Source organism: Artemia sp. Qi Xiang Cuo, chromosome 20 (genome assembly GCF_049724085.1).
Source record: "Artemia sp. Qi Xiang Cuo chromosome 20, ASM4972408v1, whole genome shotgun sequence".
In the NCBI taxonomy this organism is placed as follows: domain Eukaryota; kingdom Metazoa; phylum Arthropoda; class Branchiopoda; order Anostraca; family Artemiidae; genus Artemia; species Artemia sp. Qi Xiang Cuo.
The window spans coordinates 25,620,693-25,647,492 of record NC_142813.1 but is presented as its reverse complement, the minus strand read 5'-3'; the positions used below and the strand labels follow the sequence as shown (position 1 = coordinate 25,647,492).

Genomic DNA, 26,800 nt, shown 5'->3' with positions numbered 1-26,800 from the left:
CCTCTGAAAATTCATCCCCTTTGTCTCATTGTCCCATAAGCATCAGGTGTATCGGAGAACTTACGTGCAAAACTTGGAAAAGAGGTACACTTATGTGAATTCTCATCCTTACGTCCCATTTGACGGAGGTACTTGCCATGTAAGTTTCAAGCCGATCAGAAAAAAATACCTCCTAACTTTCTGCTGAAAAGACTGTGGCAGGTGGAAGTGGTGTCAGACTCGTTACTAGCCAAAATGTTTGGGGGGGAGCAAGAGGTTTTACCGACTGGCTTCTCATTTTTACCGACTGTCTATGTAAAAAATTAGCATAAAGTCCGTTTTGAATACAATACGTAAAATCACTGCACGAGTCGGTAGAACTGCTGCATTTACCTACCGAAATTCAGATTTCAGTACATATCGTGTCACTATTCTAATACTGTTCATTTCACCAAATGGAAAATTGTGGCACCATCTGTAAAATTACGGCAGGAGTTGGTAAAAATGCTGCGTCTACCGACCAAGTTCGAAATGTCTGTAGATGATATGTCAGTATTTTTGTGGTCTTTGTTGAACCGAACAAAGAGTTTTAGCGGCGTTCTGTGACTTCTTTTTTTACGAGTCACCAAAACATTGGGGGGGGGGGGGTCCTCCCTCAAGCAAGGTCCTTCCCCAGCAAGTTGATTCCGCATCAAAGTAGTTGAATAAGATGCGTCTATATTCGGGTGGGCTCCATAGGATGTGAGTCAGAATGGCTTATACTCATAGAAGACCAAAAATCATTCTGATATTTTATGTATATGAGTGATAATCCCTTTCTCCATTCGCCTCAAATTTCTAAAAAAAAAAAAAAAAAAAAAAAAAAAAAAAAAAAATGCTATAAAAGATTTTTGCACAAAACTAAATATAATTTAATTTTTTTATAATTTTTTCAGTGAAATATAATTATTTTTTTTTTCAGTGAACCGCAAATGACACTAGTTTTTTTGGGAGAGGGGGGGTGAGGAAATTTCTTGTTTGTGGTAATTTCTGTCAGTTTAAGTTTGATAATGCGAGTATATATTTTTATGTCTCCTTGTTTTAGGGTTACCTTTTACTTTTCTTTGAAACAAAGACAATCTTTATTCGTTTTTCAATTTACATGATGTTGTTTCATCATCGTTGTAAGAGTATTTATAAATTTGTTTCAAAGCATTTTGGCTAAAGAACTAAAACGTTACATGATAATTTATATGTAAGGCAAAATTTGAAGATTTAATCTAAATTTTTCATCACGCGTTTTGAATATACTTACTCTATTCCTTCCCAAATAAGATGTAATAAACCCACCTTTGGACTAAAAAGCGTTCGGTACGGGGTTGGAGAAATCACATATTTTTCAATGCCTCCTGTCTTACAGTACAATCATAAGGAAATCCAATCTCAGATATGCAGACAGGCTACCGATGGACAAGTCCTGGTCGAGGGGCAACGCAGAGAAGTTGCTGGACCAACGGACGGTAGACTATAGCGTAGTCCTTTATGCCTCCAATTATACAAGTTGATAGTCCTTGCTTGATTTGATTTTAACAAGGTGCACCATGCCTATATTTCTGCTTTTGTGTGGAAGATATGTGGGTCTTGGAAATACCGTACACCCCTGAAAATCTGTCCTCTCTTTCTGTCTATTTCGAAGCGATTACCCTATAAGTTTCATTTAGATCTGAGCAATATCAAGCAAAGGTCAGAGATGGAGTATATGCCTCTCTGAAAGTCGTTTTTTTTTTCATGTTTCATTGGCCCAAGGTACTTGCCTTATAAAGCCATCAGAGCATTCAATCGTATCGCAGAAATAAAAACTGCCTAATATTTGGTTCTTTAAAGTCCCATATTTGGCCTTTTAATAGACATTATATAATTTAAAAAGCATCATAGCGTTTCTTCTAGATAATCTTTCTTTTTTGCTTTTCCTTTTTTCGCTGTATTTCAAAGTGAAGTTTTAAGTAGTTCATTTCTTGGGAACTTTCATTCAAAGAGAAATGATGAACCAATCCATCAAAATTCTTTTGTGTGGTCCACTGGTTCAATATTGAATCCTCGTGGCAAATTCTTGTTACAAAATGAGACATTTCTGTGATTCAATGCTAATTTTTGCTTTGAATTATGATTCAGTAAAAATAGTTTCTATCAGAACGTTCTTTGCTGGAGAAGTATGGAGATAAAACACAAAATTCCGAAATTTAGTCTGCACCTATTGGGGGAGGGGTCGGAGTTGTTCAACAGGTTGTTTTGTTTTGTTTTTTTAGTGTCATAAGTGACTATAGCATTTTAAAGCTAACACTTGCATTCATTAGACCGATACAGATCTAATGATTGGGAAGATAGAGACTACTAAGATATTTTTTCTAATGTTGTTAGCCTATAAATTGAAAAACTGACCACTTGAGTCCAAATTAATCTAGGGAATTGAAAGGGTTTAGTTGATTAAAAATTTTCAAAAAAATGTAAATAATTGAATCGCCATTTTCTTATGAAGTGGTGTTCGCTTGCAAGTTCACCTTGACTTTCATGCCTAAGCATGGATGTCAGACCAGGCGCTTGCTTAGGGAGGAATTCAAGACACTGCCACAATAATGCAAAAACCACTTTTAAGAACAGATATTAATTATAGTGACAAAGAAGCTTCCTGATCGGTAGATTTTGAATAACTAGATAGAGTTCTATGCTCAAGAACTTGGTGCCTAGCTCTAGCTTGTTGCATACATGTGAGCGGGAGTGGTCTGCAAATGTCTGGTTAGACATGTGTCTGTGTATGAGAGCCTAGCTATGCATACTTAACATCTGTTATGCTAGAGGTGCACAAACGACAGCATATGATTTTGCTTTGATAGCATGTGAGGATAGATTCGTCGGTCCTCTTTGCTGTATAGAAGGTCTCATATGCCATAACTGCATATGTTTTATCTATAAGATGGTAAGACCAGTACATAAAAATGACTACAATTAGCAAGGTTTGATATACAAAAACCCAATAACAATTATTGTACCCAGATAAATATACTTGTTTGGCAGTCAATTTTAGACGTTGTTTTGGGCAAAAAAAATGCATAATGTTGACAAAATTGATTTCTTGGTTAGATTTTGACTAGTATTTATCTAGGAAAGTTTCTCACATTTTGTCGAGATTTTGCATCCGTTTTAACCTAATACCCTACCTTGACCTTAGTTCCACCTGTGCCGGCAGTGGCACCCAGGACATCAAGAAAGAGTCTTCAGTCATCCGTCAAGTTTGCTACAGCTGAGATGTTCTCTCATTCTGGGTGGAAGTGGGTATTAGGGGCGCGCTAGTCTGCCTGGTAGTTGCGTCCAGAATGTCCAGAATACCTCCATCTTTCCACTTTGATGACGTTGGTCACAAGCAGTTGTCCCGTTGCATCTCATATCGATTGATTAGTCGCTTTCTGAGTCCAGTGATTGTTTAGTATTCTCCTAAGGCAGATGTTTTTGAAAGCTTGAATTTGTCTTTCTTGCTTTTGGTTTAAGTACCATATCTCTGAAGCGTATAACAGTATAGGCAAGACATTGTTATTAAAAAGCCGTAACTTCAAAGGAATAGAGAAGTTCGGGAATCGTCAGATTTTACCTCTCATTACTCTACCTCTTTAAAGATCATAGTTTACAGTGCTGTCTTTATTTATCGAAATATCTTTTGAGACGGCTTGTAGCAAGTGGGAGGGTCCTTGGAAACGAGATACCTTCCCCTTTTATTCTCACTCTCTAGCAATGGATATCTCGCATCTCCTTTTCTTTCAATAGGTTTTTTTTTCTGGGCCGGTTCTTTAAAGGTCATTAAAAAAAAAGAAACACGCTTGTTGTAAAAATTGAGAATAAGTTATTTCATGCTCTGCAAGAAAAAAAAAGGCTAGAATAAATATCCCCAATTTAGAGTGACATTCTTCTGAAAAGAAAAAGATCTTTTGGGACAACTAGTGACGGGTGGATGGATCCCTGAGAAAGGGTCTTAGCAGAAAGGAAATCCGTCGGAAGCGGATTTCTTTCCTTTTAACGACTTCTACAGATTCATAAATTGGTCCAGGCAAAGGAAAACAAAAGTAAAAGATTAAATTATATCTTTAAAGATGACTCACTTATGGAGAGATACGTCTACAGGCTATTCTACTGCTGTTTATGTAGTACCTTACTATTTGGCATTGCCTATATTCATTTAACTTTATAGTCTTCTGGCGCCATTATCATTTTCTTCCTTTTCTTTCAATTCTGATAAGCTGGGGTCAATCTACAAAGTAGTTCTGTTTTTTTTTTGTCTTCAAACGGAATTAAGTTACTTTTTATTTAAATAATTCTGGTTTTTTTGTGTTTTTTTTTTTGCATGCACTTGTTCTCTGGATAAAATCTTTAACATATCTTGAAAACAAAATTAGTTTTTCAATGATATGTAAATATTTTAATAAAATCCACTACCAATTAATTTTTTACCCCTATCTTCAGCAAGAACCAGTTTCTATGTTAAGATAAAAATGCAATTATTAAAGACATATCAATCTAGAAACGATGTTGTTAGCGTTGGAGGAGGAAGGGCCCTATTGATGCCTCCATTCATATAGTACAGTAATAAAGACACACGCTGGCAACTGACGAGCAGCTTTAGGTTTATTTACAAGGCAACAAACCTGCCGAGACGGATGGCAGGCGGTAGACTATAGGGAAGTTGACAAAATGGAGATTGAATTATTTTTTATTTATTTTTTTCAATTTGGGTGCGATTGGTAACTTTTGTGGTAGTCAGCCGCGGAAGTCGCTGATAAATCAAAAGCTCATTGATTGGTTTTAAATTTGGTAAACATGTAAGTGCATCCAAGGACATCTTTACCAAGACGTAATAGACCACTGACTTTTGCAGTTCAAGAGGATGTAGATTTCAATATTTTGTCAGTTCGGGGAATCCCTGACTATTGGGATTTTAAAGTCTACTATGGTCTGGAATGAAAAGATATATTGGTCCAAAATTTATTGGAGGGGGGGGGGTATTCTTGACTTTAGCTATGGCCACAACAAATTTCAAGCGGATTCAAACACATCCACAACGAACGTAAACGGCGCTTGACAGCAGTTTTTGCCTCTGAAAAATCTGTCCCTCTGCCCCTTGGGCCCGATGCACTGTGAATCGGAGTTTTATAGTTGAAAGGTTGGAGAGGAGGCGTGCCTCTCTTAAAATCATCATTCTCGCCACTCTTTGGTCATAGACTATTGTCCTGTAATCTTCCAGTCGATCGAAGAAAACAGTTTCTTAATTTCCGCTGAAAAGTTGGCCGTGAAGGGGATGCAGGTCTGGCCTCTGGTCCTTTTTTCAGTCATACAGATTGAAAACCTTTACATTATGCCGGTTCAAATAAGATGTGAACTGGCTACCTTTCTTCTAAAAAAAAATTACGGTCGGTATAGATTATCCACGAAGACGGTGTGTAAGGGAAAATTGCTATAAATTATTGTATGATTTGTATTTTCTAATTCACGGTAAATGGTTACGTCAGTTTCATAATGAAATTTCGTTGAAACAAACTCCGTGTTATCGGTGTCACATTAAACTACTTTTTTAAGCATAATCTGATAATAATTATTAAAAAGAAGGAAAAAACATTTTTGTATGTGTATGTATGACGGTTTATTTTACTTTTCCCAATTGTACTCTATAAAAGAAACTATTCTAACAAAAAGTAGAGAAGGGTATTAGAGCTTAATACTATCAGAAATTAACTCATGTTAGATTCCGCATTTGGTACAAACTTCAAATACCATGAATAAATAATAGAAAAAAATCGTAATGGATTAATATGGGAACGAAAATCCTTTCTTCGTGCGTACCTGACCCGAAATAAAAGTTTGGACAGCTTCAGTACTTAAATTTTACACGCCCAAAAAGGTAAGATGACTCGATGCTTGAAAAAACCATCTTGATTTGCCAGTCTTTTTTTCTCTCTCTTTTAGCTCTTTGTAATTGTGTTGTTTTTTTTTGTTTTTTGTTTTTTTTTGTATGAAGGAAAAAAGTATTTAATTTAATTTATTTGGGGTAGGGTTCATATTTACACACAAAATCTATAAATAAATATCGGGACATTTTCTGTTAAGTTTTTCAGCAAGTCCCCTCTCGTTGAAACTCAAACCCAAAAATAAATATTTTGATGGCTTCTCTAATTAAGTATTATGCTCAAAAAATTTTCAAGTTTTTGTAATACTACTTAAGTCTTCATATTTTGGCATCACAATTCTACTTTTTTCTTCCTCCACCTTTATTTGCATTTTTCAAAAGTCAGTACTCTAAAAAAGGGACCTCTTGCCTAGATTGACTGATGGTACATTAGTATCAGCTTTACCTTTGGAATGTTTTTCGCAACAAGAACAAGAAGATAGACAATCGATATGTCGAGATGAATCGTACCTGATATTAAATTAGTTTGGACGCCGTCATATAATAACAATTCTTATACACATCTTTGGGTTCCAAATTTGGTTTGAAAGTTTTGCCTTAAAATAGCAGTAGGATAATATGTAAAAATTGTCGGGTTCACTTAAGCAACCGTTAATTAAATTCTTTGTTTTGGTCAGTCGTTGGGGGCCTTGCCGCCCAAAATTGCTATGCCCTGAGGAAGGGACCCAAGACTCATTATAATTGAATACCCAGTTAACCTTTGTTAGTAATTATACCCTGTTGTTGTACATCAATCACGTTTTAAGGGCATTTCTTTGGGTCGCTGTTAATTTTTTGGCCTCCCACGGACTTCTGAGTCAACTGATTGATAATTATGAAGGTTTTTTGGTGGGTGTCGAGGTTGAATTTTATTCAAATGGATTCTGTTGTGCTTTTTTTTGGTGTCTTCTTCTATTGGGTCGTCTAAATTTGATGTATTGGGCAAGAGTTACTTATCGATTATTTAGCTGTTGGTGGGCACATTTTTTTATTTAATTGGAAAAAATAGTGGTTTTGTTCTGTTGTTCCGTATTGAGATGGAATCTGAATGAAGGACTTTGTAACAGAAGAAATCGAAGTTATTTTTTTCCGTCCTGGTATTGGTTTTATTTATCTTTTTATTATTTTGCAGGGGCATCCTTTAAGATTTCCTGGCCTATTTCTTAGTTTTTGATCACTATAATGTAAAAAGAGTTTCAAATAGCTGCTAGCTCTCCGTCATAAGTGGAAAAGTAACCTTGGAAAATAAAGTCTTTTTTGCTCTTTAAGACTTTAGAAGAGAAGGCGTCATATCATCTAACCGTCAGGACCACTAACATCAGGACATCGACAAATTTTAAAACTTTAGTTTTGGGATTTAGGGGGGGAAAGGTACCTAGGTTAGGTTAGGTTACGTATTTAATATATGCTATGCTTTACCTCCGCCCTTCTGATGTACAAATACATACCTGGCATGTATTTCTAAACTATTATATACTTATTACTATTATATAAACTTATAAATTTTGGTGTCAATGTCCGGACGGTTAGATGTTATGTCGTTTAGTGCTTGTGACGGTTAGATGAAATGGTAGCACTCCCTTTAGAAGACGGTGACAGCCCGCAACTTTTGTTACTTCGGTGTGGTAGTTCTGTTTTAGTATTTGGCTAACCGGCTTTCGTATCAACTTTGTTAGGTAACACACACACAAAAAGCATAAAAACAAAATATAAAAGAAAAGTTACGAATCACCAATTTCACAGAAATCGTACAAAATAAGTAGCCTGAACCGCTTTGAATAAAAATCCATTTGATTTTGAAAAAGTTCCCTTTTTTATGTTTTTATCAAGTAGTTAGATCATTAGGTATAAACCTAACCTTTTTTTTCTTTTTTTTTTTTTCTTTTTTTTTGCAGACCTACTTCGTAAGAAAGGACTGGTCATAGATACTTTGGAAGATGCTCAGTCGATTAGTAATTGAAAATCTTATTGGTCTTTTTAAGCTCGAGTATGATTGGAAGGGAACCAGCACCCCTCCTTTGCTCTTTTTGGCTACTTGGTCCCCCATAACCTTCAAGGCCATTCGATCAAAGTTTGAAATAGCCGTTTTGTTCAAAATATTTGAAACGTCGAATATTATGCCTCTACGGATGACATTCAACCCCTACAGGGCCTTAAGGCAAGGGCTGTAAATATCACATTTTGGCTTTTGTTTAAATATATGTTTTATAATGAAAAAAGGGGCTTGTTTGATTATAATGAAAGAAGGGGTGTATGAGTGGCTCGAAAGTTTCAGGGATATTTCTCTGGGTCAAAAGGGTTAAGTATTTTGTTGTAAGGGGGAGAGGGTTATGGGTCCCTGAAGTGGACAAAACAAGCTTTTGTCCCTAATAATTCAAGACTTACAGCCTTGAAGTTTTGGACCAAGAGTAGCCTAAGGTAAAAAAAAATCCGGGGCTCAGCTCCCTCCCCTAAAATTTAGAATATAAAAGGGTAAGAACGCCCTTTTTCGCTTAAGTCCTTGGACAAGTGGAGCTCAATGTATAAAGGAAAAAACAAAAGAAAAAAAATGTTGGGTCTATTACAAAACGGACCCCACTAACGGCCAATAAACTTTTTTCTCTGCCTTTCTCATGGAAGGATGATCGAAACAATTTGGGAGGGGACTTATTCAAGATAGGCATGTTGTTCAAAAAGTAGAAAGGTCCGATAAACGCGCATGATGACTCCCAAGGCCCCTGGGTCAAAGGCTGTATGTAAATAATGCAAATAATCAATTATTTGCACATAAATTTTATAATGGAAAAGGGGAGGTTTGTTTGATATTGACTCATTGCTTTCAAGGATCAGTCTCTTGGTAAAAAAAAAAAAACGATAAAACATTTTGCGCCTTGTCAGTACGAAACTTGCAGCCATTACCCTATGGTCCAAAGGCACTTAATGCACAAAAAATGTCCTTGGACCTGCCACCCTCTCATATGGCGGCAAATAAAAAGCTCAATAATTTTTTTTCCCCGATTGGCTCGAAGCTTATATATTTAAGTTCTCGGGCTGAGGAAACCCCACTGCAGAGGAAACAATAGAAAAAAATGTTTCCCCCACAACGGGACCCAACAAAAAGCCAGAAAAATAGCAAGAAAATTTTTCCTGTCTCTTCGTATCGAAGGAATTTTCCTATAAATTTGGAAGGGTGCTCATTTGGTTCGAAATTGAAAGTTCTAGTGTCTTTTTCTAAAGGATGAAAGATTTGAGAGCAATTAGCCTTCCTCCCGTGGCTTTTTCTGCTATTCATCCCGCCGAAACCCCCCTGACATTGGATCAACATTTTTAGATAATAATTTTGTTGGAAAACGTCAAAGGGTCTAATAAGTATGCCTCCAAGGTCGAGATCACCCCTACAGCTTCAAGGCAATGGTCCTTAATTGTTTAAATCAACCATTGTTCACAGATATGTTATAGTAGAAATGACAGCCACGTGCGGTTTTTCCGATCAGCTAGGATCTCTTACGAGTTGTTCACAAGGCAAAGATTCCCTGTTTCCCAGACAAAATGCATACCTGGGGACAAAACACATACCTGAGTAAATCAAAAGACGCTATGTGCACCATAGTTTTCAAACTATCTGTCATGTCTCAGGAATGGCTTTGGGGATCAAAATAAAACTTTCATCGAAATTGCTTGTCTGCGATATCGTAGGAGGCAGGAAGATCAGGCGGGTAAAACAACAGTTTGGGGTTTGTACTTAAAGGGTACTGTTGGGGAAAAGAAGGGGAGGGTTTTGGAAAAGGGGACTTCAAAGTCTTTTATTGGGGGAGGGGGAGTGCCCTATATTAAATTTTTACTTGGACGAGGGACAAGGCCGTATCCAGGGGGTAGGAGGTTGTTTGACCCCCCTCCCCCCCCCCCGAAATTTTTGTTCTACTCCTAAAAACACAATAAAAATGCAAATAAAAGGAAATCGATGTGTTTAAAAAAAATTGTAACCCCCCCCCCTGAGAAAATCTTGGATATGGCCCTGGAGAGGGAGCAGGGGGGTAAAACAGTTTTTCTTTAATCCATCTATACTTTTCCACTATAAGCCTCTATGGGACCTATGATCTATTCACGGTTAAGTAGCTTGGTAAATTAAAGGATACTGTATGTTATCGGTTTACTTTCCGGAAGTGTCGGGAGGTACAAGTGAGCCTTGAATTTTGACTTAAGATAGAGGGCAGGGGGAAAGGGTTTAAAGATTTGGTCTCCAACATGCATGAAAATTTGAGTACTAGAAGCCCTTGTTGAACTAGAATCTATTCCCGGTAAATTAGTGATTCAAACCGAAAGAAACCATTGTACCCAGCCTATCAAAATAGCGTATATGCACTATTTCAGGAACATCATAAGGAATCGAACTGAAATTTCCAGGGTGTGTTATGGGGTCAAGTGGAACCTCAAAATTTGACTAGGGGAGAAGAAGAGGTAAATTGAAAGAAACTGTATCAAATATATCAGAATGGTATGTCTGCAACATCTCGGGAACGAAAGATGAGGATTTAGCTGAAACTTTTGGAGTGGTGACAGACCTTAGAATATTTTTGATCAGCTCACACCAAAAACCGTTACCAGACTTAGAATATATGCATTAAGCCGTGAAACTACTATTGCAAAACTTTGTCTTTGTCATGTTTTCAAGGTTTGGCAATCTGTCTTTTTCGTGGTTTTGTGCAACTATCACAGCTTTTGGCTTAATTTACGTCCTAAATTGTTTCTTCGTGCAATTTTGTTTGTTCTACTAGTCCAGGATCTTCTTTGATAAAGAGGTAGAAATCGAGATCGTGTCCAAATCGAGTTCGAGTCCAACCATAACTTGAGACCTGGTTGGATATATTCCATGAGATCGAGCTTTACTAGACACTGAACAAATTTTAGTGAAGTCTTGGCTCACGACCATTCGTATGTGTGACAGAAGCTGACTTAGTTCACATTAACACTCAATCATCAACTTTATAAAAGGTCACAATATATTCCAGTGTGATAAAATGTGATTAAGGGATTCGATTTGACTGTCAACATCGAATTAAACTAGATATTTGAAGCACTTGGTCTTCATGTCATAGGTTAAGTCAAGTGATCATTGACAATAATGGACGGTTTCTTAAAAGCTAAAGGCCTGATTGTCAAACTCCCTGAACTGATCTTTTGTACTCCATTCTAAGCCAAGGTTGAAATAAAAGCGATCCTTTGTCACGGAAAAACATCAACCGGAAAAAATTCCGTTCATCGTTCACGGTTGATAGAAGCTCGCCTGTCTTTAAAAGAATTAGGCACGCGTCTTTCTGTCAAAATTAAAGTGTGGCTGAGACAAAATGCTGCCTTAAAAATGGCAAAGTTTCGGTCAAATTTAAGGTCTTTCTTGAGAATTTAAGAAAATAGATTTGAAAGAAAAAGAAAGAGGATAAAAACATCAGTGGATATTCTCATATGGTCATAAACAGTTGGGATCAGTGGCTGCTCCTAAAACAGTGAGGGGGCTTTGTGCCCCCTATATCTGCGACATTATTATAAATAATTCCTGAGATCATACTGGCTAATCATGACAAAACAAAAATTCGCAAAGAAGAGAAAAACGAGGACAATAACAGCCAGTGAAAAACAGAAAAAAATGTATGCAAATATTTCGGTAGAGACCTCCGCTCAACCGTCCTCAGTGCAGAATAATAGTAAAAAAAATGCAGATGAAAGTAAAAAAAAAAACATATAAAAACTAAACCTCAAGGTGAGTTTCCAAACCAAAGGGTGAGTACCCTTTCGTCTTTGCTTCGAAAAGGTCCTTATTTTAGTTTCAGTGTTTATTTGGAGGTTTGGTTTTTATATGGTTCCTTGGACTTGTATCTTCATGTTTTTTTTTTGTTTTTTTTTATTATTATTATTATTATTCTGCACTAAGGACGGTTGAGCAGAGCTCTCAACCGAAAAATTTGCATATTTTTTCTTCTGTTTTTCGCTGGCTGTTTTTGTCCTCGTTTCTCTCTTCTTTGCGATTGCTCGTTTTGACGACATTATTACCATCAACTCAGCAATTTATTCCACAGTTTAATCTCTGCTACAAAATTAGATGAAACAAGCCCACTATTTTGTTGGATTTATGAAAATATTCAAGCTATTTGTTCACAAACTGATGAATCGAAGGCAGCAAAATGACTATTGTGTGACTTTAGAATGGCAGTTTTGTCATTTTTGTGGTAGATGTATGTCCTGTAGGCTTGATTGAGGGTGTAGTCGTTTTGTCTGAAACATTCGCTTGTATTTCCCCTCCTCCAAAAAAGGAATATTGAAAAAGTAATTATAGTCTGTTGAGTTGACTACTGTAGTATTTATAGTAGCGTCATATGAGCCAGTAGTATCTTGACTTTTAGCTTTCTGCGTAAAAGCAGGTGTATCTGTTAACGTAGCAAAACGAAAAAGGTTTATGAATATTCTAAGCATACTCTACTGCTACTATTAATGCTAGCAACCCACATCTGTGCGCGCTCCTCCTCCGCCCAATCTTTTCGAACTTGCTTTCTTTAACCCATCCCATGAGCCATTTCATTTAAGACTTCTCCCCGCCCCATTCGAGGGTGACCTCCTGATCTTTGGCCTAGTCATCTTAACCTTTCTCTTATTATAGCCCCAGAAACTTGGATTGAGCCACATTTTTTTCAACTTATTGTTTGATATATGGTCGGTCAAACGAGTACCTAAGAGTATACTTAAACAACTCATCTGGAAAACATTTAACGAATCTTCCACAGTCTTTCAAAGCATCCACGTTCCAGAGCCATATTTGACCATTGTCATAAACGTGGCTTCCGATATTTTAATCTTAGTTTACATAGTTGTCTTTCTTTTTTTTTTCAAGGTTTTTTCAACTGCAAAAAAAAAAATGCCCCTTTACTATTCTACTTTTTACATGTTTAATCCATCCACCGTCTACTAATAATACTACCCAGACAAGTGACGTTATCCACTGGATCCATTTTCTTATTTTATAACATTTTTCTTTCGCCTTCATTTACTGCTAGTCTAAGAGACTTCCTGTTTTTAGCGTTAATTTTCATACCTATTCTTACATCCCATACTTCCAAAGCCTTCAAACAACAATCTGTCATCCATGCAATCTGTCATCCTGTCAGAACCATACTTGACCACTTTCATAAGCGTGGCTTCCAAATCTTAGTTTGCAGGGTTGTCTAAACTTTTTTAAGTTTCGACAAAATGCCCGCCCCTTAACTATTCCACTTTTTACATCTTTAATCCATCCACTGTCTTTACTAATAATACTACTCAGACAAGTGACGTTATCAACTGGATCCATTTTCTTATTGTATAACGTTACTCCTTCGTCCTCATTTGCAGCTAGTCTAAGAGACTTCCTGTTCTTCACATTAATTTTCATACCTATTCTTGCACCCCATACTTCCAAAGAGTTCAAAAATTCATTCACGTTACTAAAATTTTTATCTCTGACGCTTAAACCATCTGTATAATCTAAGTCTAGGGATGTTTTACCTTCCCATTTGTTATATAGTCTCACGTTGCTTTTGCCATCTTCCTTAGGTTAAAGTCTATCAAATTAATCCGTATAAACGGATATAAGACACAAACCTTCTTAATTTCTGATTTCACACCAAACCTCACTTTCTAATTCTTCACTTGTTACCGTAACTACAGACTAATCTATTCAACTCAAGTTTGGGTTCAGTAGAATTTCTTTTATTGTAAAATACAAAAATTTGTTTTGCTTAGTCGTTAATGTTTTTCGTAAATGCAAATGACATTCTGTCATGAGGGGGGGAGGGGCAAAGCATTTTCCTGGTTCTGTGGGTTTAGTGAAAGGACGATATCAAAGTGAGAATATACCAACTATTGTGCACGTTGAAGTTTGTTTAAAATTATGGGATAAAAGATACTTCTTAGGAGGGAATCTTTCTCTTTAATGTGTGGCCTGAAGTCTTTGTTACTCTCTGCAGTCATCCTCCTTCTCGTTACTCTCTGTAAAATATCTTTGCCTCCTGTAGAAGTTTTAGTATGTAAATATTTCCTAAGCTTCATGGCATAAATCATTATAAATTTTCTTTTGTTTTTATTGGAAGAAAAGCCATCCATAATAGAAAACAAAGACACCATGTAGAATGACTATCAACATTAATTGATCAACCATGATTCAGTAAGTTTTCACCCCTTGAAAATGTCGAGAACTTGTTATAAAAATCTTTAACAGTTGCGCTTAAAATAAGAAGTGTATTATCTCTTTTTGGAACAGATATGGCGTCTAGTGTCTTTTGTTGTTGTGCTTAGCTTGCAAAATTAATAGAATTCAGGTACTAGCGAATAGAAATTAATTTCTGTTAAATATCAAGTTGGTGATTAATCCTTTTGTCGAGATTATTCGGCGGTTTTCCGAAATTGAAACACATTAACTGAAAAATTTAAGTTTCGTGATGCTAGTACCTGTGACTCAAATGTTGATACCTATGGTATTTTAAACCAAACATAGCCTATACGCAGTGGAGGGTATGACGGGTCTAGACCTCCTTCAGAAACTTCCTTGTTTTGCCCTTTTAGCACAAAAAAAAAGAATGCTTTTTTCATTTCTGAAAATTCGCCCTTCCACCAAAATGTACTTGTGTATGTGCTGTGTACGTATTTATCCTTAACAAACCAAAAACGAAACGTGTAGCAACTTCTCAGACTTGCACCTAAGAACGAAAATTTTGTAATACGGGGCTTCACAAGAAAGCCGATAAAATATAATGTTCTATCGCTGGAAATTATTGGTTAGGTGTTCAGTAATGGCAGCTACTCAGAGGGGGAATTTCAGTTCATGCCCTCCCTCGGAACCCTTAGGTTTTAGGTTTTCTCCATTATTTCTTTATTATCCTTGTAGTTCGTCTGTTTTTGGAATTCTTTCAAAGTTATGCCTCTCCCACCACTCCCCTCCCCCCTCCATATAAATCCTGGGTACTGCATGATTCAATCGCTGGAGTCAGCAGAAGAGAAATTAAACGAGGTTTTCTATGAGACCCTTGTCGCCTTCTTCGATCAGATAAGGTTTGAATCGGGACGAGAAAACAAGCAAAGACCTTTTTTTCATTTTGAATTTTACGGACAGGCCGGAAAATATGTCAACCAGTGAAACCACGACAAAATTGTTTTTCAACACCCCATAGAAAAAAAAACGGTTTTCAATTGGCTGGTTCATTTTGTGTTTTGTCCGTAAAATGCCAAGTGAAATAGGGCTTAATGGTCCGCGTCTTTCTGGTACCGATCTTCTAATTCTCTGCCTTCGGCCGGGAGTGCTATGCGTGAATGGGGGCAAATCACCCGACGCTTCCCGTGTTTTCCCTCTTACTTCTCCAGGTACTCACTTGGAGCTGGGGTGACACCGCTGACCCTCGTTCTAAACCAAATAATCAGCGACGCCAGGACTCGACCACCTGTTGACTAAGAAACTTGGATATTATCTAAAGATATTTTGAAGGCAATATAGTCTTCCATTACCATTCTTCTTTCAAAGAAAATCCAGAGGGCCTAATTGTTTGTTTGTTTGCTTCTTTTTTTTTCTTTTTTTTCAAGAAAGAGATATCTCTCCAGGTCGTAAAAAGGAAATGTTTCACCTCATTTTTTTCACGGTATTGACATTCATAAGTCAACAAGCTCCTTGTCTTGCATATAATAGCTTTGTGTCCAAATTTGGTGTCCAGAATATCTTCTTTTAGTTTTGAACAGCGTACGATGTAACCACTTTACTGTTTTTTTTAGAATTACCTATGTATTTTTATGCAAAATCCTCTAAATTTGCCGCCTTTTTGCTGTTTAGATGGATTCCCCTGTATCAGAAAAAGTTTATTCGCTCGTGTCTGTTGTTGGTACAATTATGTTTTGAATGTATGACTTGCAGATATGACACTTGATAAAATGGGGGTCATTATTTATTCCCCCCCGCTCTGGAAATTCCCCCGTATGTAAAATTGACAAGTCACAGAGAAAGCACAAAAAAGGTGCCGACGGGGGCTGGTCGGTCACTAGTCACTTTCGACTTTAAAGAGAAGACTAGAACTCTCAATTTTCGATCAAACGAGAATTCTTCGAAGTTGCTATGACCCAGAGGGGGAGGTTGGCGATGAGTATGGCGCAGCTCCTCTCCTATGGGGAATAAATTCTATTCGTTTTAGGGTTTAATGTTGCTCTTTACTTTCATAATATCGACGTTGACCAGAAATATTCCCAGAGATCAAGTTAGATTTTATATCAATTTTTACCTCCACCTCCCCTTCCTTGGAACTAATTCTGTATCTATCTGAAGACTCAATGAGAGTTAGGATTTTTTGCGTTAAAATGCACCCTTGAGGCATCTGCCCCTCTCGCTAGCTATAAACGATCAGAAAACCCTACTGTAGAGGTTTCAAGCTGTCATGTACAAAAATTTTGATTTTTTTTTTTTTTTTTTTTTTTTTTTTTTTTTTGCGACAAAGATCACATGTGTATTGTTTGCTTGTTTGGTTGTTGTTGTTTTTTTTCTTGTTTTTTTTTCAAAAACTTTTCCCTGTTTGAAGACCTACCGTTGCTGAGAATGAAACATGAGTCATTTTGTGGTATTTCTTCTCTCCTGAAAAGTTTGTTTGATGTACCATAACGCCTTCTGAATAACCTCATCCACGCTGAGTTGTTCGAGTGCCCTGAAAATGTCTAATTTGCTATTAGAGTAGAAATTTAAGCTAAGTTGCCTTGTGTTGTTTGTATGTATTAGTAATCTTGGAGTATCTACTGCCTTCCTATTTAGAAGTAAAGGAAAACGAAGAAGAATGGGTAAAACTTTTAATAAAGGCCCGTTCGTAATGAAACTTTATCAATAACGTGATTTAGCCAATGCTAATTTGAGACAATCAGAATTTGTATAGAACTTTTCAGCGAGTCGGAAAATTCTACAAAAGATATATTGGATCAAATTAGCGCTAGCTAAATCTCAATGTTAGCAAAGTCTCAGTGTGAATGGGCCTTAAAGACAAGGAAAGGGAATACAGATAGATCCTTTTTGTGTCCTGTGTCTTTCCATTTGTCTGGTGTTATTATTTTTAGCTTTTTATGAAAAGCTACCTTAGTTATTATAACAAATGGCATTTGTAGTTTTTTATTTGTCTTATGTAATTATAACCGAAAGTAAGGGAGTCCCTTGAATCAACACTTAACTTCTCTTGGACTTATCCTTGCTGAGAAATTATATTTGGCCTAAATTTGTGATGATGCTAGTCAACGAAATATCTAGTCAATGAAAAGATTTTGATATTTTCAAGATGGACTTAGAAACTAGTTGTCAATGGCTGGTCACCAGATTGCGGAAGCATTTAACGACAGTCGTATATGCATTTGTAGACTGTCTACAAAATAAATGACAAGTCTTAAGCAAGGAATAGTTAGCATATCATATTCCTTTTAGAAGGGCGTTTGATAAATGATCTTCCATCTAATTTAAGACAGTATTACTCCCCTGTCAAACTAACAACTATTAAGGATATATTGTTTCTCGGCTCTTCGTATTACTTCGACTCAGAATAGGCCTTATGAATGAATGAAAAATTACTTCAGCCCTCCTTGAGTAGATAGGGTAATTAGGCCTAATGACATTCGTTGAGAAGGTTTTTAGGTGAGAAAAATGCTTCCAAATCCTAGGGTCAAGGTAACCGAGATAGATACCGGTGGGTGTAAGTGAGATACCGCTCGAAACATGATGAGCGTCCAAAATAGGTACCTTGATTATATTTTTGTTCTTTCTGTTAATTAGCTGACTGATGATATTCATGATACTCATGTTCTGGTAAGGTATTTGACAACCGATGAACCTGAGTTCTTTTTCATAAAGGGAGTGGGGTGTTTTTTTATTTATGTTCAGTTCAAACTTAGAATTTTCTATAATTTAAATTTCTGAAATTCTCTAATCTCAACGATCTAAATCCTATGAATTTTTGGTAAACTTTTCAAACTATTATACATATATTTTATTTTTCACCCATCAATACAAACAAAAGCGACGGAGTATACAAAGAAAAAGAAAGAAAAGTAAACTTTTATGAAAACAGAACTGAGGTAAAGACTTCTACACGCTGCTATTTACACAAGCTTCAAGAAAACTATATACGGTAAAACAATAGAACAGAACACAATAAAACAGAAAACAATAAAGAAATAAAACAGAAAACAATATTACGGTAAATACATTTACTATTTATATTACTATTACCAAGCGTGAAACTACCACAAATCAGCATCAATAAATAAATGAAACCCAAAACGAACAGAAATTACAGTAAATAACCGAGTCAAACTCAAAAACGAGCAGAAGTTAACATAAGTTGGGCTCAAAATCCCTATGCCTTCCCAAGGCCAGATCAAAATTTGCACTTTACCGAAAAAAAAATTTTTTTTTTTACTTTTATAAATTTAATAAATCAAATAATATTAACATTTTGATTACTAAATATCAGTATATTTATATTAAACTGACAATGCAAAATCATTTGTATTTTTTTCAGTAAAGTGCAAATTATGTTCTGGCCTTGGGAAGGCAAAGAGGTTTTGAGCCCAACTTGTGTTAATTTCTGCTCGTTTTGAGTTTGAGCTTAACAATTTTTGTCTCCGATCTTCCAAAACGTTTTTGAACTATAGGTATCTTTAAGCATCATAACCGATGCGCGGATTGGTAGCAAGGTGCGTCAAAAGAAATTGTGTGTCGTCAGGTTACCAAAATGGCGCGTCTGTAGTATCTGTAGAATGGATTGAAGTATCGAGTTGAAAGTTTAAGGGGCTATTGAGGAAGGGATAAGCGGACGTTGAATTACAACTTGTGGAAAAGGGTAGAACTAAAGTAAAAGACACTATGTGAATCCAGATTATTAAAACACCTTATCTACAATATTTGGGAAACAGCATGCCTTGGTTTAGCATGGCTCTTCCCTTCCCTAGGTCTTTAACAATGGTACGCACCCCCCCTCCTATAAATTTGTTGTTTTTTTTTTTTGGGGGGGGGCTAGAGGTTTGACCCTCCCCCTCCCATCAATGTGCAATATTACATAAATGTACACACTTTGTGGGAATGACTAGGCTAAAAATCACCTTGTCTATAGTCAACTCCCATCCAAAAGAATGGTTATGTCTCCTCCCCTCTTAATAAAATTATGGTTATAGCCCTGCCCTTTAGAGTGAGTAGAATTGGAATATTGCCAGAATTGCCTGCTATTTTAAATGCATAAAAGGAGGTTAATGGTTTATGACTAAGATTTCACTTCGGAAAAAAGCTTTTAAAACAAAGCGCCGAAGTTGATTTGATTTAATCGATAATTTAGCGAAGTCGCCCAGCAGGTAATGAATTTTGCATTATTTGGTCATTCCTAGCTGGAAGCAGTCTGAGAATACAACGTAGCTATATTTTAATAAGATACCGAAGACTATCATCAGAATAGCTACGCACACAGTGGAACATCAAATCACAACCTTCCCCCTCTTACCCAATGTCATTATTATATAAGTATATTTTCATATTTCTCTGTAATTTTCGTAAAATCGCTTTTTTTCGAATTTGTTCTTTTCTCGAAAAAAAAAGTCTTGTGAACGTCCCTGCCTTATGTTATATGTTTAAGTTAACCAGTGAACCGAGGGGTACCCACTTTCAAAAATCACGCACGCCAAGTGGTGCGTGGCAATCATGGCGCTCTGTGCCATAGGTGGCCTTCTGAGATGTGTACCAGGTGAAGAAAAGTGGTGCCACCTCGCAGTGAGCGCACATAAGCAATTGGGTTTTGTTTTGTATTTAAGAAGCAACATTTTGGTTTTCCTAGGATCAAGTATTTCAAATTGTATTCGTCCATATATCTATATGTAACTTTTTTTGTAATTAAAAGATACAAAAGCAATTATAATATAGCTGAATTTGAATGAAAGGCGGCAACCCAGGTGCATTTTACTGTTTGATAACCATTTTGTTTAAAATTATAATAACTTCCTGTCTTATCCACCGCTATTCGCCTGTAAAATACGTCATGAACACCATTTTCGTGACTTCTTTTGACATCTTTCAATTAAACCCACAATTTCAGGCCTAGTCAAGCTTGAGAAATAGGGGTGCTATTAAATTCAATAGACCCTTATCCCCCCTAAGGGTGAGATGATAAGTGCATGCCTGCGTCAAGATATCAAATCAGAATCAAAACTCCATGTCAGACGAAAAATAACATCACCCATTAAATGTTATTACGTAGTAAGCAAACATCGTTTAAAATCTTGTCTGCCCTCTAGTTACTACTTAAAGTAAGTCAGAGATGTGTAGGACCCAATAATCATTTTCCGTTAACACTCGTTTGAAAATAGCTTTGCTATGGGTGCAGTTTTGGTGTGGGCTCCGGTTTTTTCCTACCGAAAATAATTTTCGAGCAACACGACGGCGTTGCTATTTTATGGTATATTTTTTTATGTCTTTACATGTATGAAATAATTGTCTGAAACTGTTTGCTAGCCAATTTGGGAAGGGGGGATCAGGAGGGTAGCACAGGTTAGGAAAATAAGAGTGTGATTAACATAGAATGTCATGCTGATCCTCCCTTTGAGAACAGCGCGAACGGCTTTTTGGCAATTATGTCAGAAGCGAGAAAACGTCAGATACGGCCTTCAGACGTGGCCATGACGAAATAGCAATGGATATTAGGAACTATTTTCAGGGACAAATCCAGGAGTTCCGGATCCCCCCTATGATTTTTCTGACGGACTCGTTTCTTTTGTTTCTTTTTTTACTCTTTTTTTTAATAAATTTGTTAATTTGATCAATTATTGGCGCCCTTGTCACATTTGGCCCTTCCCCTAAGATTTTGTTCTAGCCCGCCTTTGATTATGTTCGTATCTTCTGGTAAATGATGGCTTCAGACCATTTAAAAAAAGTTTTTATCATGAAGTAACTAAATGTTGTTTGGAAAATTGCAGTGCAATATATTGAAGCAGTGCCCAAAGTAGAGAGGTCACAAGGGCCTACCTCGAAAACAAGTCATGAAAACGCTAGCTTTAGACATGTTTTCTTGTTTAAGCCAGAGTCGACCCAGCTCAAAATGGGTACCTGGAGAAATCTGGGAAAGGTAAACAGGAAGGGTGTGGGAAAGCACAGGGTGTTTGGTCCCCATCCCCCATTGCACTTCCTGGCTGAAGGGCCAAGAAACGGAGATCAGCACCGCTGGTAGGAACTGTAAAGTCCAATGATGTACTCTTTACCTTTTTTGTTTAACCAACACCTTTAATACCATTAAAATAAGTGGGTTTTATGTCTAAGCAAACGCATATGTGAGATTTGGGAGGGGGATTAGAAAAATGTAGAAATCCGAATAATATGAATGTTATTAGAAATTATGGAAATCTGAGTTACTTGTAATGTGCCCATTTAGCTAAGTATTTTCTTTCAGATTCGGCATATTTTGTTAATATGTTTAGATAATTTGTAAATAAGATATGGCTTCTCCTAAGGAATGAGGTAGATTATTTCTGACACTTAGTATACAAAAATTCGAAGAAGAAAAACTAACATGCACCTTTTGCATATCGAGATTAATGATTTTCCTATAATTGCTATTATTTCTCAAATATTTCCGCTGTTTTTCGCTTATTTGAAGGTGTATCATTTCCTGCTGAATTAACTGTCTAATTATATTCCCTTTTCGCTTTAAAATGTAATTAAGGGGGCTGTAAATTCAATAGACTGTGTAATTTAATATCTCGTATTGTGTCGATCGTTGTCATGTGCGGAAGCATTAGATGTTTCCTTTTAAACTAGTCCTTGAACAGAACACTGAATCCTTGGCAGTCGTGTTCATGCAACCTAGTAAATTTTAACTTTAGTATCAAACTTGTATATTGGTGTTCATTATATGTTTCCTTTTAAACTAGTCCTTGAAAAGAACACTGAATCCTTGTTGGCAGTCGTGTTCATGCAACCTAGTAAATTCAAATTTTAACTTTAGTATCAAACTTGTATATTGGTGTTCATTATATGTTTCCTTTTAAATTAGTCCTTGAACAGAACACTGAATCCTTGTTGGCAGTCGTGTTCATGCAACCTAGTAAATTCAAATTTTAACTTTAGTATCAAACTTGTATATTGGTGTTCATTATATGTTTCCTTTTAAACTAGTCCTTGAACAGAACACTGAATCCTTGTTGGCAGTCGTGTTCATGCAACCTAGTAAATTCAAATTTTAACTTTAGTATCAAACTTGTATATTGGTGTTCATTATATGTTTCCTTTTAAACTAGTCCTTGAACAGAACACTGAATCCTTGTTGGCAGTCGTGTTCATGCAACCTAGTAAATTCAAATTTTAACTTTAGTATCAAACTTGTATATTGGTGTTCATTATATGTTTCCTTTTAAACTAGTCCTTGAAAAGAACACTGAATCCTTGTTGGCAGTCGTGTTCATGCAACCTAGTAAATTCAAATTTTAACTTTAGTATCAAACTTGTATATTGGTGTTCATTATATGTTTCCTTTTAAACTAGTCCTTGAACAGAACACTGAATCCTTGTTGGCAGTCGTGTTCATGCAACCTAGTAAATTCAAATTTTAACTTTAGTATCAAACTTGTATATTGGTGTTCATTATATGTTTCCTTTTAAACTAATCCTTGAACAGAACACTGAATCCTTGTTTGCAGCCGTGTTCATGCAACCTAGTAAATTCAAATTTTAACTGTAGTATCAAACTTGTATATCGGAGGGGCTATGTTTTGATTTTTAACGGGTGATGTTTTAGCAGTATTTAAAGAATACGCTCCTGTAACCGTGGTTTTTAGCTGTGATTCTAATCGAGTAGTTATTAATAAAAGAAATGGGGGGGGGGAATAATTTTTTGGCAATGTTAACAAGATATGGCATATTCTTTTTGTGTTGAATTTGAAACTAATCCCAGAATCTATATTACCTCTGCTTCTATTCGGAATATTTTACTTTCTTTTTTTTTCTTTTTTTTTGCATGGTGTTTCCTCCAAAATAGGTCCTTCAGGAAAACGACCTAGTTTTCCTTTTTGTGCTGAATCCAAACCTGGAATCTTTCTTCTAGTAACAGTTTTGCATGGTGACTTTTTCGAAATTTTTTATTGTCTGAAAAACCGTGATGTGACCCACTCTCCCCAACCTCGTGCACCTCTCGGAATGGCACTTGTTTTGCCATATGTGGCACACTTTCGCCACGTTTGCTTGCACTTTATCCATTCGCGGTGTGTGCCCACTTGGTGTATATCATTTGTGAAAATGGAAAATCTTTCCGAGAGACCATTAACTTCAAATAATGAGTGTGCAAAATGTGGGAGATGGAAACAATCTTATTACATTCTTTGAATTCAGCATAAGAAGTAGTGTAAAGAGGTTTCCAAAAACAAATTAGAACATGTTTTTTTTAAGATCTTGTTGTATTACATTAAATGAATAAAAACTAATAAAGCTAAATATTTTCGTAAATTTTTGGAAAAGATCGTGGGAAATTTCTTTGTCGGACGTTTATCGTCAAATGTTGTGTCTGTTTTTCGAAAGCTTTATCAGCCTTATTAGTCAAAAGCTGATGACAATGGCTAATTCATACATATCTTTTCTTTTTTTTTTTCTTTTTTTTTCTTTTTTTTGCTAAAGATCGTTTTCTCGTCAAGACTTTTAGTCAAGATTCAGTGCTTATTTAATATTTGCTTCTGAGATGGTTTATTGACGGTATTCTTCCCTTAGACGAAAACAATTTTTCAACTGATAATTGTTTCTAACTATTGCCATTAGAAACTTTTCCTTGTAGTAGTAAATGTCAATCCTGGCATCCCAATAAAGCTAGAAGATATAAGTAGAAAAGCTTTTTCCTGTCTATGTATTAACCGGATTTTGTAATTTTATTTTGAGAGAATGACATTAAGTAGCGGCATTCGAAACTAAGAAGACAATAGAAAACCTCAAAAATAAACATAAACTTTTGGCAAGGCTTGCGGATTTCTCTTTTTTCTAACGGTGCTTTATTGATGGCAACAGTGATTGTTGCAACAAAAACAAAATTTAGAAAGACAGTTTAATGACGTCCGATTGAAGGACTACATATATGTCTACTTTGAATGTTGGTGAAGAAGAAAGATGAGATAAACTTAAATCTTGCTGGAAGAAAAGAAATTGTGTGAAAGTGAGAAGATAAGGATTGTTGAATTGAATTGAATTACACTTTATTAAAGAAAAAATATTATATATATATATATATATATATATATATATATATATATATATATATATATATATATATATATATATATATATATATATATATATATATATATATATATATATATATATATATATATATATATATATATATATATATATATATATATATATATATATATATATATATAAACTAAATATCAAAAATCAATCGCTCTCGTCAAAAATAAAAATAAATAAATTTTTTTTTACCACTGTATTTTCTAGAAAAAGTTAGCTTTTATCGTTTAATTAGATTTTTAATTTTGTACATTTGATTTTGGAATATTATGTTACTCTTTGTTAATATTTTTTAAATAGTCTCTATTTATATGAACTGCATTTACATTATATAAAAATATTAATTAGCGGAGAAGGATTTGCTTGTCCCCCCCTCTCGTAAAGTTTGTGTCTAACTTTTAGTCACATCCCTCAAATTTTGCGCTTTCATCTGGAAGACAAAATAACGGGTTCTACTTTCTTTTTTCTGGCTGCTTCGAATAACTCGTTCCTCTCTTTATTTACTACCGTTAGTTTTCTTATTATTCAGATTTGTTTCTTTCTTTAATATAGGCGGATCGGAGATCGCAGTCACAAGGCCTTGGGACGAAGAAATATGGTGTAACCGGAAACGAAACCTATAGGGAAGCTGTTAGAAAAGTGGCCAGAGAACGATTTATGGAATTACATGAATAAAATTTCTTGTTTCTTTTTATACGATTGGGTGTTTATAATTATAGATATTGTTTCTATTAGGTTTTATTTTTGATTCTAGGCTGCCGGTTCTTGTTGAATTTGTGTTTGAGAATCGGAAATGGACCCACATAAACTTATCCTTTGTTCAATATTCAATGCTTTTGATAATCTATCTACAACTGAAAGAACAGAGCATTAAAGTAAAGGGAAGAAAAGGGCGAACATTTACATATACGAAACAGCGACAACATAGAAGTTTAACATGAACAAAAAAAAAAGAACTCGGCTATAATTCCAGCTAAAATGCTGAACCTCAGATGGACCTCCTTATTGCTTCTTTTGTTTTTTAAAAGGGTTTGATGCTACGACTTTTAGATCGGCGACGATATAATTAATGATCAATCTTTTCTATTGTTCTCTTAGTTTTCTCTGTTCTCCTCTATCACGTTATATAAATTTATAGAGTATAATCAAACTTAGTATTTTTGGCTACTACATTATGGGTGCGTACAAACAGCTCCTACCATTTAATCTGTCATCAGCGGTCACAGTATAAAGATATAGCAGTAAGTTTACCGCAGATAATTTCTGGATCTTCATTCTCGGTGCGAGCAAACAGCTCCTCCCACTTGTTCTTTCATTAGCGCGTACAAACAGCTCCCCTCCTTTGATCTGCCACCAGCGGTCCAATTACCCTGGAACACGTATTTTGGCAGAAACTTTCTCAAAATGCCTTTGAAACCAACTTGAGACTTCGAAACCTACTTTGAATTCCTAAAAATATTTAATAATAGCATTGCACTACTAATTACCGATTTTCATATATTTATTGGAATAAATTAATTAAAAATTATTTTCTTCAAAATCTAGTTTTCCAACGTTGAAGCCAAGTTTCGCGTTCAAGAGAAATCTGACTTGTCTACCCGTGAAAAGATCTAATGTCGCTTATGTTTCAACGTTCTCTGGAGCACTCGCACCTCGTTCCGGGTTTTTATAATGGGTGAGATAGGGAAAGATCATCTATAATTTATATACTGTGTCAGCGGTCGAGTGTATATTACCCTGGAACACGTATTTTGGCAGAAACTTTTTCAAAGTGCCTTTGAAACCAACTTGTAATGTCTAAAAACATTTAATAATGAAATTACACTACTAATTACCTATTTTTGTGTATGTATTGGAATAAATTAATTAAAATCAGATTCTTTAAAAGTTAGTGTTATGAAGGTGAAGCCAAGTTTCGCGTTCAAGAGAAATCTGACTCGTCTACCCGTGAAAAAATCTAATGTCGCTTATGTTTCTACTTGTTTAAATGTTCTCCGGAGCAGGGTTGCCAACTTGCACACTTTTCGTGTGAAATGCACTCTTTTGTCATTGCACTCTTTCACACCACGGACGAGGTTCGCATCTTTTTGCCCTTTATTTGCTCTTTGCTCACTTTTATGACAAGATGATAGAAAAAGTATTAAGCGAAATAAAAAACGGTACTTGACCTGACTACAGTGAGGTCAGCTATAGTTCAGTTAAAGATCCAAGCAATCAAAATAAAGATCTGCAAATTTCCAGCAGAGGATTACCTTTTAAGCTAAAAAGAATGATAATCATTATCATTCCCATTATTTAGATGTTGATTCGCGCGCAAATTTTTTGACTTGCACACTTTTAAGAACTTGTACTCTTTTTTGGCTCTGATTTGCACTCTTTTGGCGTCGGCAGTTGGCAGCCCTGCTCCGGAGCACTTGCATCTAGGTTCGGCTTTGTCTAGTGGTTGAGAAAGGGAATGATTGTACTGTCTAAATTTATATACAGTGTCCTCTATGGAATATGGATGTGAGACGTGGTCAGTAAAAGCAGCCAAAGTGTTGATCCGGAATACATTCAACCACAAATGCCTGCGTTATATCCTG

General features: G+C 35.8%; 1 protein-coding gene across 3 annotated transcripts in view; it reads left to right on the top strand.

The window, feature by feature from the left end:
• The window catches only part of LOC148940042 (RNA-binding protein 5-like), a 150,177-nt gene extending 125,228 nt beyond the window's left edge, over positions 1 to 24,949 (top strand). For all 3 annotated transcript variants that reach the window (XM_089106288.1, XM_089106290.1, XM_089106289.1), the window contains exon 16: positions 24,771 to 24,949. In XM_089106288.1, the coding sequence (XP_088962414.1) occupies positions 24,771 to 24,893 (123 nt within the window). In that variant the 3' untranslated portion in view covers positions 24,894 to 24,949. The remainder of the gene's footprint in view (positions 1 to 24,770) is intronic.
• Positions 24,950 to 26,800: the final 1,851 nt, after the last annotated feature.